Source organism: Salminus brasiliensis, chromosome 25, assembly GCF_030463535.1.
Source record: "Salminus brasiliensis chromosome 25, fSalBra1.hap2, whole genome shotgun sequence".
NCBI lineage: Eukaryota > Metazoa > Chordata > Actinopteri > Characiformes > Bryconidae > Salminus > Salminus brasiliensis.
The window spans coordinates 5,323,522-5,340,982 of record NC_132902.1 but is presented as its reverse complement, the minus strand read 5'-3'; the positions used below and the strand labels follow the sequence as shown (position 1 = coordinate 5,340,982).

The following is a 17,461-nucleotide window of genomic DNA, read 5'->3' as shown; positions in this document are numbered from 1 at the left end:
AAATACCAAATTCAATTCAATGCAACTTCAGCTCAACTACAGGTTTGTACAGTACCATGAAACATTGTTAGGCTAAGTCAATAAATATATAAATGCAAAAATATACAAATACAAATATGTGCATGTGAAAAAAAAAAAAAAAAATCAGAATTAAATTTATCACCCTGCCCCACCACGTTTTATTGTAAACATGGCTCCTGTATCGGAATAAAGAAGGATAATATTAAGAAGGATTTCATGTATGTCTGAGGTGGAAAATTTTTTGGGGAGATAAACACATCTTTCATGTTGAGTCTTTTTTTAATGGCAAAGTGGAAATGGCACCTGTTTCGTAGAACGATTCTGTCCCCGCAGTAAAAGAGCCTGCCTCTTTTAACAGTGTGCACTCAGGCTGCCTTCTAGACCTGGACAGGTTCAGGTGGGGGCAGCAGGTGAGCGAAAATGAAAGTAAGAGAGAGATGGAGAGTGGGCGAGTGAGAGAATGAGTGAGTGGGCCGGTGAGCGAGCGAGTGGGCGGGTGAAATGACGAGTGCTCTTGCCGGCTGTCTTTCTGTGGTGAGATAAAGGTGCTTATGATGCTAAACTTTATCTGCGACGCACCGCTGATGCGTTCCTCGGCCTGATATCTCCTTCACATCTCTTTCTTACCTTTCTCACACTCTCTCTCTCTCTCTCTCAAAATAATACTAATAATAATGATAAAAAAAATAAATAAATAAAATAAAAAAAAACAACACTCCCACACTGTCCTCAGCGGGGCTTAATTTTCCTCTCCTGGTTGCCATGGTAACATTGGCGCGCAAGTGTGCGTGCGTGTGTGTGTTTGCGTTTCAGGCGCTGGATTAAACCCTCATCCCCTGTGCTAAGCATTCTCCAGCAGCAGGCTCTGCAGCGTGCACGCACAGACACACACACACACACTCTCTCTCTGAGGTTTAGCAGGGCAAACAGTCTGCCACTACACACATAATTACACACGGAAATGTGCTTTCAAAATAAATTGTGACTGCTATGCAATATTTTTCCTTTTTCCCTCCAGCCTTGCAAATCCATAAATATGTATCTGTCAGTTCCACTCCCTGCCCCACCCTGACCCGCGCAAAGTAATGTGATGAGGCAAAAGCCAAGCGAGAAATATATATCTCTAAATATATTTATATATATTCGTTTCCATTTTTGGATTTGACACACCTGGGGTGCAGCAATAGAAACGGCAGCAGCTGTAGAGGAGATGTGGAGGGGGAGGCTGGTGAATGGGGGGGGGGGGGTGGTGGTATGGCAGAGATAATGATAAAAGAGAGGGAGACAGAAAGAAATAAGGACATAAGAGAGTGCGAGTGGGCGCTTTAGAGTGCGGTGTGTATCAGCTGGGAGCTGGAATTCAGCGTAGCAGAGTTGAAGGCGTGAGGTCTTCACTAACAAACTTAAGTGGAATAGTAAGCAGCTGTCACATATGATCAAAAAACCTGTCTTGTGCACGAAGGTCTGTGTGTGTATGTGTGTGTGAGAGAGAGAGAGTGTGTGTGTGTGTAAGCGTGCATTTTCATCAGAAACAGCTTGGCAGGTTAGCTTGGGTTCAGACTGTCTATTTCACTTATGGGATTCTATTAGTGAATGTCAAGTCACTCGTTCATTAGTTATTCATTCATTCATAAAAAACTCGAAATACACTAGCGCTCAAAGGTTTGACATACAGTCATGTGAAGAAGTAAGGACACCCCGTTTGATGGGGGCAATATAACTAAATCAATAAAACTGAAGAAATTTCTTTACAAATCATTTGCAAAATGTAATAAACAGAAATATCATTTTTGGGACATAAAGTTAGGACAATAGTAGCTGGTATTTCCCCCCTTAGCATCTTAGAAATTCCCCATAATGATCTACCAATCTTGGACATCAGCTGGGAGAAGGTTTCCCCCCACTCCTCCATGCAGAAGTCTTTCAGCTGTGTGATGTTTCAGCTTTAGTTTTTAGACAGATGGACTCACAATAAAGAACTGAGTGGATTCTATGTTGGAGAGCTCTCCAGGCCCTACTGCAGCCCATGACATTTACACCTTAAATGTTTCACAGCTGATAGGGGGCTAAACATGTCCTCTGTTACTGTATCCAAATGATTCGACTCATTTGTCCACAGAACACTGTTCCAGATGTCCTGGTCTTGGTCTAGATGTTCTCTGGAAAACTTTGTTTTATTGACATTGGGTTTCCTCCTTGCACACCTCCCATTACAATGGTAGATGGTAGATGCTGTAGTTTGACTTTAGCTGTGACAGGAGCTACCTGTAAATGACATTTTAGGATTGTTGGAGACTGCTTTACGCATCTTGTGGTCTGCAGTTGGACTGAACTGTTGGCAGTAGTTGCACTTGTAAATTATTTTGTGGACAGTGCACGGCTGATTTCTATGTTCTGAGATCTTTTTAAATCCCTTACAGACTCCTCTGCATCTACAACCTTCTTTCTGAAGGACTTTACCACTCAAGAGCAAATCGTACTAAATATGTTAAGTTTATATAAGACAGGCTACTCCAAAATCTTCTCTAATGATGTTCTAATTATCTGCAGCTAATGTGCTGCACCTCATTCTAAAATAAACATTTGAAAATCATAAACATTTTACAAGTGATTTTTAAAAGACATTTGTTTCAGTAATTGTTTAGTAATTTTCTCTTCATCTCCCAATACTGTTCAAGTGAAGATCAAATGTCCACATGTTGAAATATATTAAAGACAAGGGTTTTCATAGGATGTCCCAACTTTTTTCACATGACTGTATTGATCATTTTTGCCATTTTTCTACAATACGGACTTAAATGGTACGAAACGTTTCCCCCGAACAATTTCCCAAGAATTCTGTGAACACGAAGTGAAGAAAATGAGAAATAATGTTCTGTAATGGACTGTAATTATCTACAGTTGTGGTGGAAAGGTCAACTACACTCATCACGGACATGAATGTCACGGCAATATTGGGCTTGCAGTGACTTCTCTGAACTGTTCTTTTTCTGAGACAGAAATAGTGACGACATACATCTTCAATACAATAAGGCTCTGGCGGACAAGGCTAAATTTGAAATGAACACAGGGTCAAACAAATACATAGACCCACTCAGATTATTAATTCACTGCTGTTGAATGTTCCATAATGTCTTTTAACCTGCCTTAGCTTAAGGCCTCTTAACTTCCTGCTAGTGATCATGATGGACTACAGCTGGTAGCTTCTCTGTGCCCACATGAAAAGGGTCTGTTTGACAGCACTCACTGGACTGATCAACACAGAGTACATTGGAAAAGTTTAAACAACTGTTTGCAAGAACAAGCTACTGGGAGGTCTAGCCACTTTTTTATGGTTTGGATGGCCAGGAACAACCCATGAACCGCCAAGACACTGGCATACCAAGCTGCTGGAATACCAGTGACCATAGTCCATAGAAAGAAGTCCCCACTCCAAAAGTGACACCTTCAAGCTTGACTTTGCTGGTGAAGTTTGCAGCTGACCACATATCAGATGCTATGTATGTATAACTGTGACCAGGTTTTTGTGATCAAATATTTATTGGGTTAACAAACAAAGAAGTTTAAAGGGAGGAAGAAATGGGGTACCCTTTTGTTATATAAAAAAAAAAACATAAATAAATAAAACCTTACATATTATACATATATAAACAATCTCCAATAGATGATGTTATTTTACCCCAAGCTTCTGAGCTGGGATTAATTTAACCCAGCAGCCATATGCCTTTAAGAGTCAAATTTCTACTGAAACCAGAATCTCTGTTTATTAAAACTGAGGGCAATTCTCGATGTTATCCAGCTTTCTCAGTCACCTCAAAAGCTTGTACATCTGCACATGTCTAAAAAAATTAAGTCACACACTGAATGGCTTTTTGGTAGGTTCCCCAAAACATCTTCAAGTGCAAAAAGATTCGCCCCTCACAGAACAAGCAAGCAAGCAGCGGCATGAGTTGATGAGGATAGCACAGCAGACGGGGCAAGGAAGTTCCATAATCGTATTTGGAAACAACTCAGACAGTCTTATCGCCTCACTCATAAACTTTATGAGTGCTTTCTCACGAAGCCTGGTTTGTTTTTGGAGCTCCATACATCTATCATCGTGGCTGACGCCATGCCAACACCAAGAACGACTGCGATAGGCCGAGAAAGTTCATTTCGGCTGTGAAAGTTCACAAAATGAAAACAGAGCGAATAAAATCATGACACAGTTACGCTGTGTGAAAAAAAACACATTTGGTGTGGAAGATGTCATTAGTTCTGCTTGTGCGCAAATAAATTTACTGCCGCATGAAGAAGCCGTGTTTAGCGGGTAACGAGCGGGTGTACTCTGTATGTACATAAAAAAATTATACGATAATTGCTGTCACCATATTGGCCTTTCTAATACTGGCCCTGCAAAAGTCTAAAATGTGCCAAGAGTCCTCCAAGCAAGTGACTATCAGGGGATGTTGGCCGGCACAGGCGTCTGTTAGCTAGTGCAGTGGAGCAAGGGACCTGGTGCTTTCCTCAGGGTGTGTCGGCTACCCAGCAACGGTTCGAAAAGGAGGAGGAGACGTGTTAGGTCCTTACCCTCCTTGTGTCGTGGGCACTGCTAGTGCTAGGGGGAAGTACAAATGGGTGGGTAAATTGTCAGTACCAAATTGGGAGAACAAGGGAACTGGGAACCTCTGATTAGTTTTGGGTGGTTGAACGAATTGAGGCAACACATATAAAGCTTATTGGTAAAAAAAAAATAATGAAGACCAATCATGGCATTTTTAGTTGGCCTTAGTTGATTTAAAACACAAGTTTTACCATAACATACAGAATATATACAGTTTTACTGCCGCTGTTTACTTCTTACAGTAATAATTCCCTCAACCTGGACCCAGAGCTGCATTGGAAACATGCAGACTGAGCAGCTGTCCGTCAAGTGAACGGAGCATGCAGATGAAACCATTACCGAGCCTTTAGGCAACACGGCCATACATCTGCAGCGCCATCGCTCTGGCGTGTGAGTGGAGAGCAGAGAGTTATATCTGTGAGGAGTCTAAAGGATAAATCTCAACTTACTACTATTTTAAGTGCCTTTATTATGCTGCTCTTTTGTTTGATTTTGCTGCTGTAAAAACGGACTTTCTATCTATCTATCTTAAAGTATGAGACATTATTAATGACGGGACCGGTCACTGGTCAAAATATGAATGGGAGTTCTAGTAACGCTAGTAAGTCCCACCCTTCAAGAAAAAGAGCCAGTCAGCTTGTTCGTTATGGATAAAGTCCTGCCCCTCAAGAAAAATAACCAATAAGCTTGCTGGTTACGGTGTGAGCAGAGTAGGGTGGGCAACATTGTGGCTCTGGCCAGACTGCGTTAGAAAATTAGTCACTAAAACAAACCGAGCCGTAACAGAGATGCTTTCAAACTAAAAGCTACAAATACTGTTTTGTCTCTTTTTTTTGCTGATCCGAAAAATGGGGAACGATTAATTATGATTAAGGTCATAAAATACATTAATGTTTTTTATTCAAATATATTAGTATTTATTATTGCTCTTTAATATTAGCAGGTCAGGAAATACATAAAAAACTGCCAGCTAAATTTAAAAGCTGATAGCTACATAATAATCAGTTATTATCGCCTAAATAATCAACAGATTCTTCGACTACCAAAACAGTAGTTTCTTGAAGCCCGATTTGGCTGATGCCCTTATCCAGAGCAACCTGCATGATGTGTTACACGGGCAGAAGCATGTAGTGTTAGAAGTCTTCCAAGTCCAAGGATGCTTATTGTTACAGCGTGGTAGGAATTAAACCATAGTCAGCGGTGTTGTTATCCACTACGCTACACCAACCACCATAGCAGTGGTTACCCATGCACAATGAGTCACGGTGCTCGTCACGTCTTTCAATAGTGTGTACAGTTGCATCTCTGTGCATGTGACCTACCCGTCATCTTGCTCGAGCGGTTTGGTGATGGATTTCCTCTTGGAGGGCATGTTGTCCTTACTGATGATGCGTACTGTCCCACCCTCTCTTTGGGCAGCACTGATGGAGGTTTGAGCCACGTCCTGTTTGGAGAGATACCTGAGAGAGAGCGAGGACGAGGGAGAGAGAAAGAGAGAGAGGGTGTGAGTGAGCGCTGGATAGAGGAAGTAGGGTCCACATCAAAGAGTTTACAGTTCGAAGGTTCGGAAGTCCTGTATGAAAGAGTCAAGGGGGTCTTGCCTTCAAAAGATCACTCTATACACACACACACACACACACACAGATGAAAGGGACTATATGAAAGCTGCATACAGGCGTTTTCGATGTGTGTGTGTGTGTGTAGGCTCTGCACAGCCTGTTCAAGAAAATAATCACTTATAAGCCTGACTTACATATCAGGCAACTTAACTAAGAGTGACCGACAGCAGACAGAAATAGACAGGCGGACAGGCAGAGCGAGATAGGGGGTACAGACATGTGTGCACAAAGAGAAAGGAAGAGAGAGAGTAAACAGATGGGGAGAAAGATTGAACGAGAACGGACACCGACAGAGAAGGAACAGAGACGGAGAGATAGAGCACAGCAAACAGAACAGCAGAGAGAGAGAGAGAGAAAGTCAGTCTGAGAAGCAGACAGGCAGAGAAACGCAGCTAAACTCATAAGGGAACAGACGGATAGCTAGAAAGAGGGAGATAGTGATGGATACGCACGCAGACAGGATACACACAGAGGCTGAGACTGGGAAAGAGATATAGAAATGCCAGCATGTGCCTGCACTTGCCGTCCAATTTATACAAAACGCCTGCCTGTTAGTAATGGCTGCACTGCCGTTCGTGATTACAACTCTACTACATGTTCAGTAGTTGACTAGTTTTTAAATGGTTAATATAGTTAAAGCCCCTGGGAACACTTTTTTTTGGTAAGGAAATAAACTCGGGTGTTCAGTGAAGCGTTCAGCAAGCTGAAAGCGAAATCACAAAGCAGGAATATCAGAAAACACTCCTCAAGCATCCCCAACAGGCACTCCTCAGACCTCTCTGGGAACAATCTGGGCGTGGTCTTAATATTCTAATGAAGGTGCGTGACTGACAGCCCTCCATCACTGGTGGACGAGGATTTGTTGACACTACCATGGCGACGCCCACAGCCTTGAGACAGAGATGCTGTTGTTTTTTAGCTTTTTACTTTCAGTTGTGGTTGTGATTTCACACATCTTTAGGATTTACTGAGACTCTAAGATCTGGAACAGAGTTACCAGCTCACATACAGGCTGAACAACCTGGCGAGCTACAGCTGGTGAGTTACGCCCTGTCGTCCAATCGTCCTTTCTATCTGGCGCCTCTGGATGCCAGGATGGACGCAGCACTGTACCCGGGGAAATTTGTGGCTCGCTGTCCACACATACCCCGCTTTACCAGTATGGTGCGTAGCTGTCCCCCCACTACACGCTGAGGAACGTGAGGGCTTTTGATTCGGCTGAAAGATCATAGTTATAATTCAAGACACTATAACACTTGGGGCGTAGAGCATTAAGCCACCTGTGGACTCTGCTGTTGCGGTGTCCTAACATGAGGACCAGAGCTGTGCCAGTGAAAGCTGTGGAAACCAGTATAAGGCTGAGAAACAAGAGTAACAAATTAAGAGACATCAGCCAACCGTAAGGCTTATCAGATTCTAGCTATAATGTAGAAAATTCCCAACACACCAGTCCAGCGGATCACTATTTAAAAGGAGACTATTTAGAAGGCAGGTGTGGATTTGTCCGTGAGTCCTATCGTCAAAAGACCTATGAACAGGAATACTATGGTGGGCACAGTACATAGTGGGCTGGGGAAACAACCTCATCCAGACGTGCAAGTCTATTTGGATCGGCTATGTCTGTGTTTTTCTTTCTCCAACCATGAGAAACTTACAAGCCGAGCTATCTAGTGTTTTTTTTACTCACTTCAGTAGTAGTCTGATCATTTTAGACCCATCCGCATATGCTTCTCCAAGATTTTCCAAGCAGATGAAAATCTCAACTTTCACTGGGGGGTGAAAAAAGGTGTTTGACTGCTTCTACTCACTGCATGTAGTTTGGAGTGAGCTTATTCATATTAAACACTTCACACTCTGAAGAAGTCTCTCAAAAGAGACGGTCTTGGTTTGGTTGCTAGAACTTCCAGCATCTCCATCCACTCCACACTGGGAGAGCATTAACAGAAGGAGAAAAAGTCAGAAAGGTGAGATCCCACAGGCTGATTAAAGGGGAGATTCTAATAGTAGCTTCAGGCACCTACTCTAGAAGCCCAGCCCAGGAGCAGGTACTGGAATCAGCAGGGGGTAAATGTGTATGCTGATTTTATCTCCATAGACATTATATTATATATTCTAATTCAGTTGGTTAAACTGTTAAACTGTTGATTTACCTGAGTTACCAGCCCATATATAGACATAAGCATCAGTTGTGTCCCTGTTGTCCATTCCAGGGCGAACGGGAAGTCCCGACACAGCACTGTACCTGGGGAGACACCCCAGCACAGCACATAGCTGCCCTCCACTAAGCGCTGTGGTGAGGGACGGGAGGGGACGTGGAACGGGAGTGCTGCACGGGAGGGCACGTGATGCAGCCACTCCCCCAGTCAGGGCTTAAGCTTGCCAGGTTGTTCCGACTCCTGGATGGATAGTACAATAACTAATACATGATACAGCTGGATAATGAAAAAATGAGGCTATACCACAGACCACACATTGTAAATAAGGCAAATACCACATATGAATTCCACCTGAAATAAAGAGTATAAAGGGAAGGATCAGAGTGAGTATAAGAAAGAGAGAGACGGAGGTACAGAGCGAGGGAAAGAATAGTCAGGATGTTCCAAGGAGCCCCTTTCGATCTCTCCCCCCCTGGGATTTTCTCCCTGAGTTTAACTCACAGATTCTGTCCTTTTATCTTCATAAAGCCAGTCCAGCCTATCCCAAGCGCCCATATGTTAACATCCTCCGGCTGCCCCCTCCCACACAATTTTGGCCATGCTGTGAACCCATTACAGAACCAATTACAAAGCTGTAAACCCTATAAATGTCCAGTTGAGATGTCGAGCTGCACAGATTGCCAGTTTGTAAATTGTCCTACATTCACAAATCATCGACCTTTAGTTTTCTAGCATTATTGATTATGTCCAACATATATTCCAGTAAACCTGAAGATTCATAGAAAATACAACAAATACATATGCAGAGAGCTTTATCTCTGAGGAGTATGATGTACGGTAAGCAGGGTCGAGCGGTATCGAATCTTCCATACCAGTACGCTGTCTCAAACAGTATGCAGTATTATCGCGTGGGGGAGAGGGAGCAGCTCATGTATGAATGAGCTATTTTGGCCATGTACTAGATAGTAGATTCTAGACACAGAACATAATTTGACACATGAAACACTGTGTAATAATGAAATACCTATACATAATTTGTATATACAGTAGTGTAGTGTACAGTTTTACCCTTATACAGTCCAACCCACACAGCACATAGCTCGGCCAATCAGATCTTAGAGCCGTAACTGTCCATTTTATGAATAAATAATAACTGATACTGAGCTCTACACCGTGGTAGGCATCACATGGTAGGTAATATGTTTATCGTATGATAATCACAGCCCTAATGATGAGGTCTTTCAGATCTTTATATGTTTGTCTGGCACTTCTGGGAAGGTTTTTCTCAATCTGAAACCAATTGCTCTCACTGTGGTGCACCGGAGTTTCAGAGCCTCAGAAATGGCTTTAGCACTCTTTCCACACTGATTGATTTCAAGTTCAAGAACTTCTCGTGTCATCTTAATCAAGGCTGGGTGTGTCACCTAGATTTGGCTCAACAAAAGTGGTTCATTGAGACAGCTCAGGGGGGCAACTCGGTTTGGTGTACAGTTAAAGACTGCAGTTCCTCTGTTTTTGTGTACAATTCTTTTTTTTTTTCACAAAAAAGGTTAACAATTTGCACCAGCAGATGGGCTTCAGCGAGTGTGTGTACATGTGCGCATGTTCTTGCCTCTTGGTACTGCTGTGTCTGCGGTGTGTGTTCGCAAGTGTGTCCAGCAGCAGTATCGGGTTGGTGAACACTTGTCCGCTCTTCCTCACCATCTTCTGCTTCATTGCAGTCAGAAAGCTCCACTCGCGCACAAATCGCACCACCTAACACCACACACACACACACTTCCACACTTACAAAAAAAACCCCAACAGTTCTACACATCCTAGCCTTGGCTTCCATGATCAGGCTCCTCAGGGATTCACACTTTATAGAGCTGTCTTGTCCAACAATTATCTGCCGACAGCCTCAACATTATTCTTCATCCATGTCTGCAGAATTCGAACAGTACCCTACTAATGGTATGTTTTGACACTTTTTTTTTTTTTTTTTACATAACTATTTTGCCAATTGCTGTTCATTGCAGTTTCCCACCCACTGTCTGAATCTCCACGATCATACTGTGCCAACCAATCTAGGAGTGTGAAGGCCAGGACGTGCTTTCTCACAAAAAGCCTGAACCTTCTTCTTGAACTGCTTTGAACATCGTGGCGGCTATGGGTGTAACGTTCTTAGCCAGTTCCTCCACTCAGAGGCCCACCAGTGTCATTTTTAGTCAAATTTAGTTCAGTATTTTAGGTCAAAAGTATAAGTAACTTTTAAGAATTGACATTTTCTAAGCAATGTGATAGGTTATTAATAATATCAACATCTTACTTTCACTTGTTAACAGAAACTGTGTGTTCAGTGCAATGCAAAGGCTTGGGCACGCCTGGTCAAATTACATGCATTTTAGATTTTCTAAGTGGAAGGGGACAAATCGTCTACAGAGGAGGACAAACGTCAACACATTCTGAAGCATGACCACTGTTTATTTTCTTAATTTAACATTTAACACTAAATTAATAAAGAAAGAAATATACATCTTAAAAATAAATAAAGTAATAATAATAATAATAATAATAATAATAATACAAATGTTGTGCAAAAGAAACCTAATACTCAACAGTGATTCACATGTTTTTCCCCCAAAATGTTTGAATTCAGAAAAGGAATAAACAGTAGCTGAAGACCATTCTGTATAGGTAAACATCAATAAGGTAGGAATCGATAAATGAACGTATTGGTCTCCAGTATGGGGGTGGTGGGGTGGTCTCAACTTACCCATTTAAAAAAAAAAAAAAGAAGAAGAAAGGAATCATTAGGAACAATGTCTAAATTGTACAAAAAATATTAAGTTCACTTTAATTATTTTTAATTCATTTCACCAGGGGTGGCCAAACCTTTGCATAAGACTGTATATGTATAATCATATCTCCAGTTTTGCCATTTAACATAACAATGAATTGGGCCGTTGTTCTTTACATTGAGTTTTCAACATTTCATGAGGTTTGGACCAATAAAAATGCTCTGAAATGAATCTTTTCACACTTCTTTTGAAAGTTAAGATGATTTTTCCCCCTTCTCTTATAAAGTTGCCATTTTGGAGACACAGATTTTGCACATTATTTTATATATAAACCTGAATGTGAGAATCAGGTGGATCTGATTAGAGCTGGCAATAAAGCTGCAGGAGAATCACCAGCAAAACAAACGAAGAATCCGTCAGTTGGACACTACTGCTAAAGACGTTTATTCGAGCCGCTTTTTTGTCATTAGTGTGGCTGCCAAATAATTGGGCATTAGTCTGTGTTGTACAAAGTACCTTAACGCACACACATAGACTCACCTGTCTCCTGTTCTCAGTGCGGCTGAACTCTGGAGGCAAATCCTCCCAGTTCTGCAATCTGATATCCATAGGAACGAAGTTGCAGTTGAGTGGGAGGCCATCCTGGGGGAGAAAACACACACACAAAATAAACATCAATCAGTAGAAGAGCTAGAAAAACTCCAAGGCAACGTGAATGGGAAAGCATACTGCATTTGCCTTGTGTATTTTTTTTCTCTTTGTTTAACTCATCCTTTCCACACATTCATAAATGGGGGTGTTGGAAAGGTGAGCTATAACAATATCATATCATTTATATAAAAAACAATATTGCTTAATATATTTTTGCCAATTTGGTAAGTAATATTATATATATATATATATATATATATATATATATATATATATATATATATATATATATATATATAAACCAGACAAAAATATCAGTCCCCTTGCTTGTTTAAGGTGGTAGATCTGCTTTATCTTTCAGACACAATTCTGGCGAGAATTTCCTGTAGAATTTCTGCTACTGCTGGTAGCCCCGCATGACCATACGCTACGATGCCCCTGCAAATTCAGCTAGCCTGTGCCACGCTCAAATGCAATCACTCCTGTAATGGGTCTGCTTTGCAACTCATTAACCACACATTCAACAAAACAACTGCACCGTACCACCTCATCTCAATCTGACAATCCTGACACACACCACTCTCATATGTATTGCCTGACCATCCTCATGTAGCAACATCTGCAGGAGCCTGAAGATACTACCACCTTAAACACGCAAGGTGACAATTTTATGACCATGGAGCTTAAATATGGATTTATATATGTATATATTACAAATCATGTTTAACAATGTAAACACTTAGACAGTTGTGCCACTCGCCCTGCTTTGCTGCTTTGAGAGCTCCCCTTTCGCTTTACGAGATGAAATGCAGGTGAAGTTTTAAAGGAGCTGGTAGCTGATTGGTCAGGGAGGAGAGTCAGACTGGATTATAAGATATAAAACACTATAAAACAGTCATTTTAAGAAAAGTCTTGACTAAACCGAATCATTTAGTCCAGAATGTCTCATTCTAGGAACTGCTACTAAAAATAAAAGGATTTACTGAACGTATTAATCAACAGCTCAGCTTATCTAAGCTGTGTGACTGTATTATTTATACAAACACAACTGAATGGGTATTGGCTGATATAGCATTAAGAGTCTCGGATCAGATCAGATCGGCAGCAAAACAGCCCTACTAAATATGAATATAATTTTTGCCAAACGATCACAGACTCTTTTTGCATCCATACAGCCTCGCGTGGAGCCATGACAAGTGACTGGGATATTAAAGTACAACTAAATGCATGGCAGTATAATGCTGTGCACCAGCTGCTGCAGGGCTGTTCCTTTTTTGGCAGATCAGCACTGCTCCATTACACACACACGCGCTCACACCCTCTACCGTAGCCATATAAGAACAAAACCCCTTCTTTTCCCCTCTCTTTTCTTCTCTCCCAGTGCAACTGCTGATGGTGCAGAACACCGCCCTGCTGCTGCTGTTGCTAGAGGAGACAGCGGGGAGTCCTGCAGAACGAACGGCATGAAAAGCTGAAGACACACGCTCGCACAAATCTCTCTCTCTAATGCATGTAAAACACCATTTCTGTCTCGCTCGGGGAAGGCGCGGTCTGATCGTCGAGTTAAACGAATCCTTCCAACATGCCGGAGTGAGCGCGACGAGTGTGAATTAGCATAATCTGATCTGCTGTTTCAAGCTCGGTACATGAGCGCTGCACCAGCGTAAGGAAGGACCTATCTTCTACAGGCCATCTTAGACGTTATTAGCTATATGATGTATAACAGCAGTGGATCATTTCCATGTGAATTCACTGCAGGCATTTCTTTAACCCGTGCTCGTCTCTTGTTCTCAATGTATCCGCTCTTCTTTTGCGCTCCCTGCCTTCCTCCGCTGTCTTTTCTTCCTCACTCTCGCTTCCCTTTCCCTCTCCCTTCCCCAGCTCCGCCCGTGGCCCCTCCATTCATCACTGCTGAGCTGAAATAGCCAGAGGAAAAAGTCTTATTAAATATCTAACTCTGATAATATTTCTCAATCTAAGTCAATTAAAGGCCCTGGCGCTCATATTTCCTCTTGTTTATAGCGGCTTCAGAGAGGTTCGGGAATGCCGAGTGCAGACAACATAAATGATGGCGCGCAATTTCCACTTGAGAGAACATTTTATTTAGCCTCCGCTGAGAAGGGCATGCTTGGTCTACAGGGCGTGATTCAGCAGAGGGATATGGAAAGGGAGAGCGACAGACTGAAAAAGCACAAGTGAGAAAGTGTCAGAAAGAGAAAGGAGGAAGGCAGGATGGACGTAAGGCCTATGTATATACGCACACACGCAGCTTGTCTAGTTCCTGTTGAGAAGTCCTGCCAATTGAACAGGACACTCTGGAGTAGATCAACATGAACCTATTGGCATCATGCTGCCTAATGCCAGTATAAAGCCCCCCAGCATTGAGCTGTGGAGCAGTGGAACTGGATGAGTTAGGGAGTTGGGGGATGAGGTGGGGTGGTGATCATTCAATGCTCTTGTCACTGAATGCAATCAAATCCTCACAGCAATGCAGCAAAATCTAGTAGAAAGCCTTCATCCTAGACAGTAGAGACAGGATAATCTCTTGAATGCTTTTAAACAATGAATAAGCAGGTCTTAATCTCTATAATGAACATTTTCCATCACCATCACAACGACTACGCTATTTTATTCCATCGCATCCATTTGAGAAGATACAGCTTTACTCCCACCCCGTCTGTACTCTGGAATTATGCCTGGTTAGAAACCAGACTATGGTGGAAATGCTCTATTCTAGCAGCAGGAGAACCACGCTCCTTTCTTTGGTTCCAAACCAGCTTTGAACAGCGCATTCAGAATCACACACTGAGTGATTAGACTGTTGAGTTGTAGAGGAACTTGGAGCTGAATAGTCAGGTAGGTCAGTCAGACGGGACTGTAAGATACTAAACGCTATAGAGTTTAAACATCCGTTTAAAAAGCTGCTCCAAACAAAGTAAATCAGATTCGAATTTATAAACTGCTACTAAGAATAGTAATTTCACTGCTGTTTACTATTGTGTAAAGATCGGATTGGATCTGATCGGTATAGGCCGATAATCAGCTTTAAGAGACTCTGATCAGATTGGGGGCTAGAAGTTTTCATGGGAGCATTCTTGGTCACACTTGGGACTTTTTGGTCACAGTGAGCAGAAGTATGTTTGAAGGAACAAGGGTGAAGATTTTCATGAAAAAAAGAGAAAAGACAGGAAGAGATGGAGGCAAATGGGGAGAGCGAGCGAGAGAGAGAGAGAGAGAGAGAGAGAGATAGATAGTGCAGATTCAGAGATAACGCGGTAGGAAAGAGAATGTGATAAAGAGAAATGGAGAGAAAGAGGAAGATCCAGTGGTAAGGAAGAGTGATGGAACGAAAGGATAAAGTGTGATAAAGAGAGCAGAGCTCATTAATCAAGTCTGCTCTGACTTCTCCGTGTAAGGAGAGGAGAAGTGGGATAAACGAACCCACCTATATGTGTGTCTGTGTGAGAGAGTGTGTGTGCGTGTGTGTGTATGTGTGTGTTACCTTGTCGTAAATGTAGATCCTATCAGTATTTTTGCTGGCGCAGAACTTCAGGCTGTCATACACGGGCAGAGAGTCATCTACAGGGTTACACCCACTGCCATCATTAGCTAGCAGAGAGAGAGAGAGAGAGAGAGAGAGAGAGAGAGAGGGAGAAAGTAGAGGAAGGGGGAAGGAGAGAAGGAGGGATGATCATTACTGCCTGTGCCTCAATCACACTAACAGCGTCAGGAAAAGGTCAACGAGGAGGAAAAAAAAATAAAAACGAGAAGACTAGCGGCTATATCGGTAAACGAGTGCGAAATCACTCCCCGCTCTACTGCCTCATTGCTCATCCTCTCGTTCATTAGCCGCGCAAACCCATTAAAACAGCGCACACCTCCTCTGAAACAGCACCCCTCTGAAACCTCCGTTAAACACACCTGCTTTGTTTAGGAGCACTGACCATGGGTCAGGTTCTGGAGCACAGAATGAACTTGTACGGCCAGGGTTGATCATTTTACTCATATTTTCGGCATTTTAGCAGAGGAAAAGTTGATGACGATTTGAAAAGTGATCAATTATGAAGCTTGAAGAAGGTTTACATACATACCAGGGCTTAACCTTGACTTAGGGTTTACGCAGCAATACACAGTTCTTGTGAGTGTTGTCCTGTCCGTTCCTCCAAAGTCACATTGCAGTAGCAGCTTCCTGAGCCTGGAGTAGCAACAACAGCGATGCTATTCTTCCTAATACAAAAAGGCAGTGGGGCATCACAATGGTTTTGAAGCTGCTATTGTAAGGTACTTTAAATGTGCTACCTGCCCCATGTGTCACTGTGGTTTTTAAAGTAGTAACTAGTGGTATAAAGTGGCTAGGACATTTGCTTAATGTCCAACATTTTTTGACCAATTCTTTACGGATTAGTGACATCAATGTTCCTCACTTCAGATAATGCTAATTGCCGTTAGTGCCCACAAAAATTTTAGCCTTCGGGGTCTCCAAGTGGACCACTGGACTAAGGCGCTTCCACTTCTAATCTCGGCTCATGCTGCCTGCCATCAGCAGTCAGAGCCAGAGAGAGCGCAATTGGCCTGGCTCTCTCTTTCTCTCTCCCACATTATTTCAGCGTGATGCTGGCCAGCGTCTGCTAGCCAATGCATCCGAGCTTGGTACCCCGTGCTTTCCTCCAACCAACCCTGCGTAGGTTGCCTGGAAATGTTGCATCAGCAGCAGTTCTAAAAGAGTTGATGGCTGGTTGCGTGTGTTGGAGGAGGCACGTGTTAGTCCTCATCCTCCCACCATTGGAAGCATAATGTGTGAGGGGAATTGGCTACATAAAACTGGGGAGGAAAACTGGCAAAAAATTATAAACACATAAACCAAAAAAAATCCTGCTAAATTATCAGACAAATGTGACTTACAAGCCAGGAAAAATGACAAATATGAACGAAAATAACAGACTTTGCTTGTTTGGAATGATTTAGCATAAAGACCAGGATATATTTAAAAGGGTTCTTAAGAATTTAGTCCCTGGTCAAAGTTTATTGATCCAGTAAAGAATTCAATGTCCTGTCATTTTCATTGTAGGGGTATTTCCATTTGGTCCTGGGGGGCCTGTAATCCAGCATGATCCAGAATGCGCTTAACCTGTCAGTTAGCAGATGAGCTGCATCTTTTCAAATGCTTGAGCAGTTAATAAATCAATGTCGGAAGCCAGTGGTTTCACTCAGTAAACTCCTGGGAGAGATGAACCATCACAGGGGCAGTAGGCTAATCTGACAAACAGCGTTGCTTTACTACCATTTCTGTCACAGCAAAGAGGAACACACTGGAGATACATTAACGTGGCACGATTGGACATAATATGTGAAAAAGATGCCAGATCCTGTAAAATCCTGTAGGTAAAAGAGAAGGAACTGTTCTATTCTGGCAAAAAATTAGCAGCCCAGTGTACTGCCAATACCTCTGGGTAATCTCCTGGCATTTTATTGGCTATTCATACTGGCAAATTCCTGACACTCTACTGCCAATATCTACGAGTAAGATCCTGGTAAACGCTTATGCACCCTTGGCCAAATGATATATTTTGTTATTTTTTTTAAGTGAGAAAGCAAAGACTGTCTGAGCAGCAGCATCCAAAAATGAAGATG

General features: G+C 42.4%; 1 protein-coding gene across 5 annotated transcripts in view; it reads right to left on the bottom strand.

Moving 5' to 3' along the window:
* zranb3 (zinc finger, RAN-binding domain containing 3) overlaps nt 1–17,461 on the bottom strand; it is an 86,266-nt gene that overhangs the window by 8,839 nt on the left and 59,966 nt on the right. For 4 of the 5 annotated variants that reach the window (XM_072671244.1, XM_072671248.1, XM_072671245.1 and 1 more), the window contains 4 exons: nt 15,333–15,439; nt 11,720–11,821; nt 10,012–10,154; nt 5,947–6,084 (listed from right to left, as the gene is read on the bottom strand). In XM_072671244.1, the coding sequence (XP_072527345.1) occupies nt 5,947–6,084; nt 10,012–10,154; nt 11,720–11,821; nt 15,333–15,439 (490 nt within the window). The remainder of the gene's footprint in view (nt 1–5,946; nt 6,085–10,011; nt 10,155–11,719; nt 11,822–15,332; nt 15,440–17,461) is intronic. The other variant, XM_072671246.1, reaches the window with a different exon arrangement.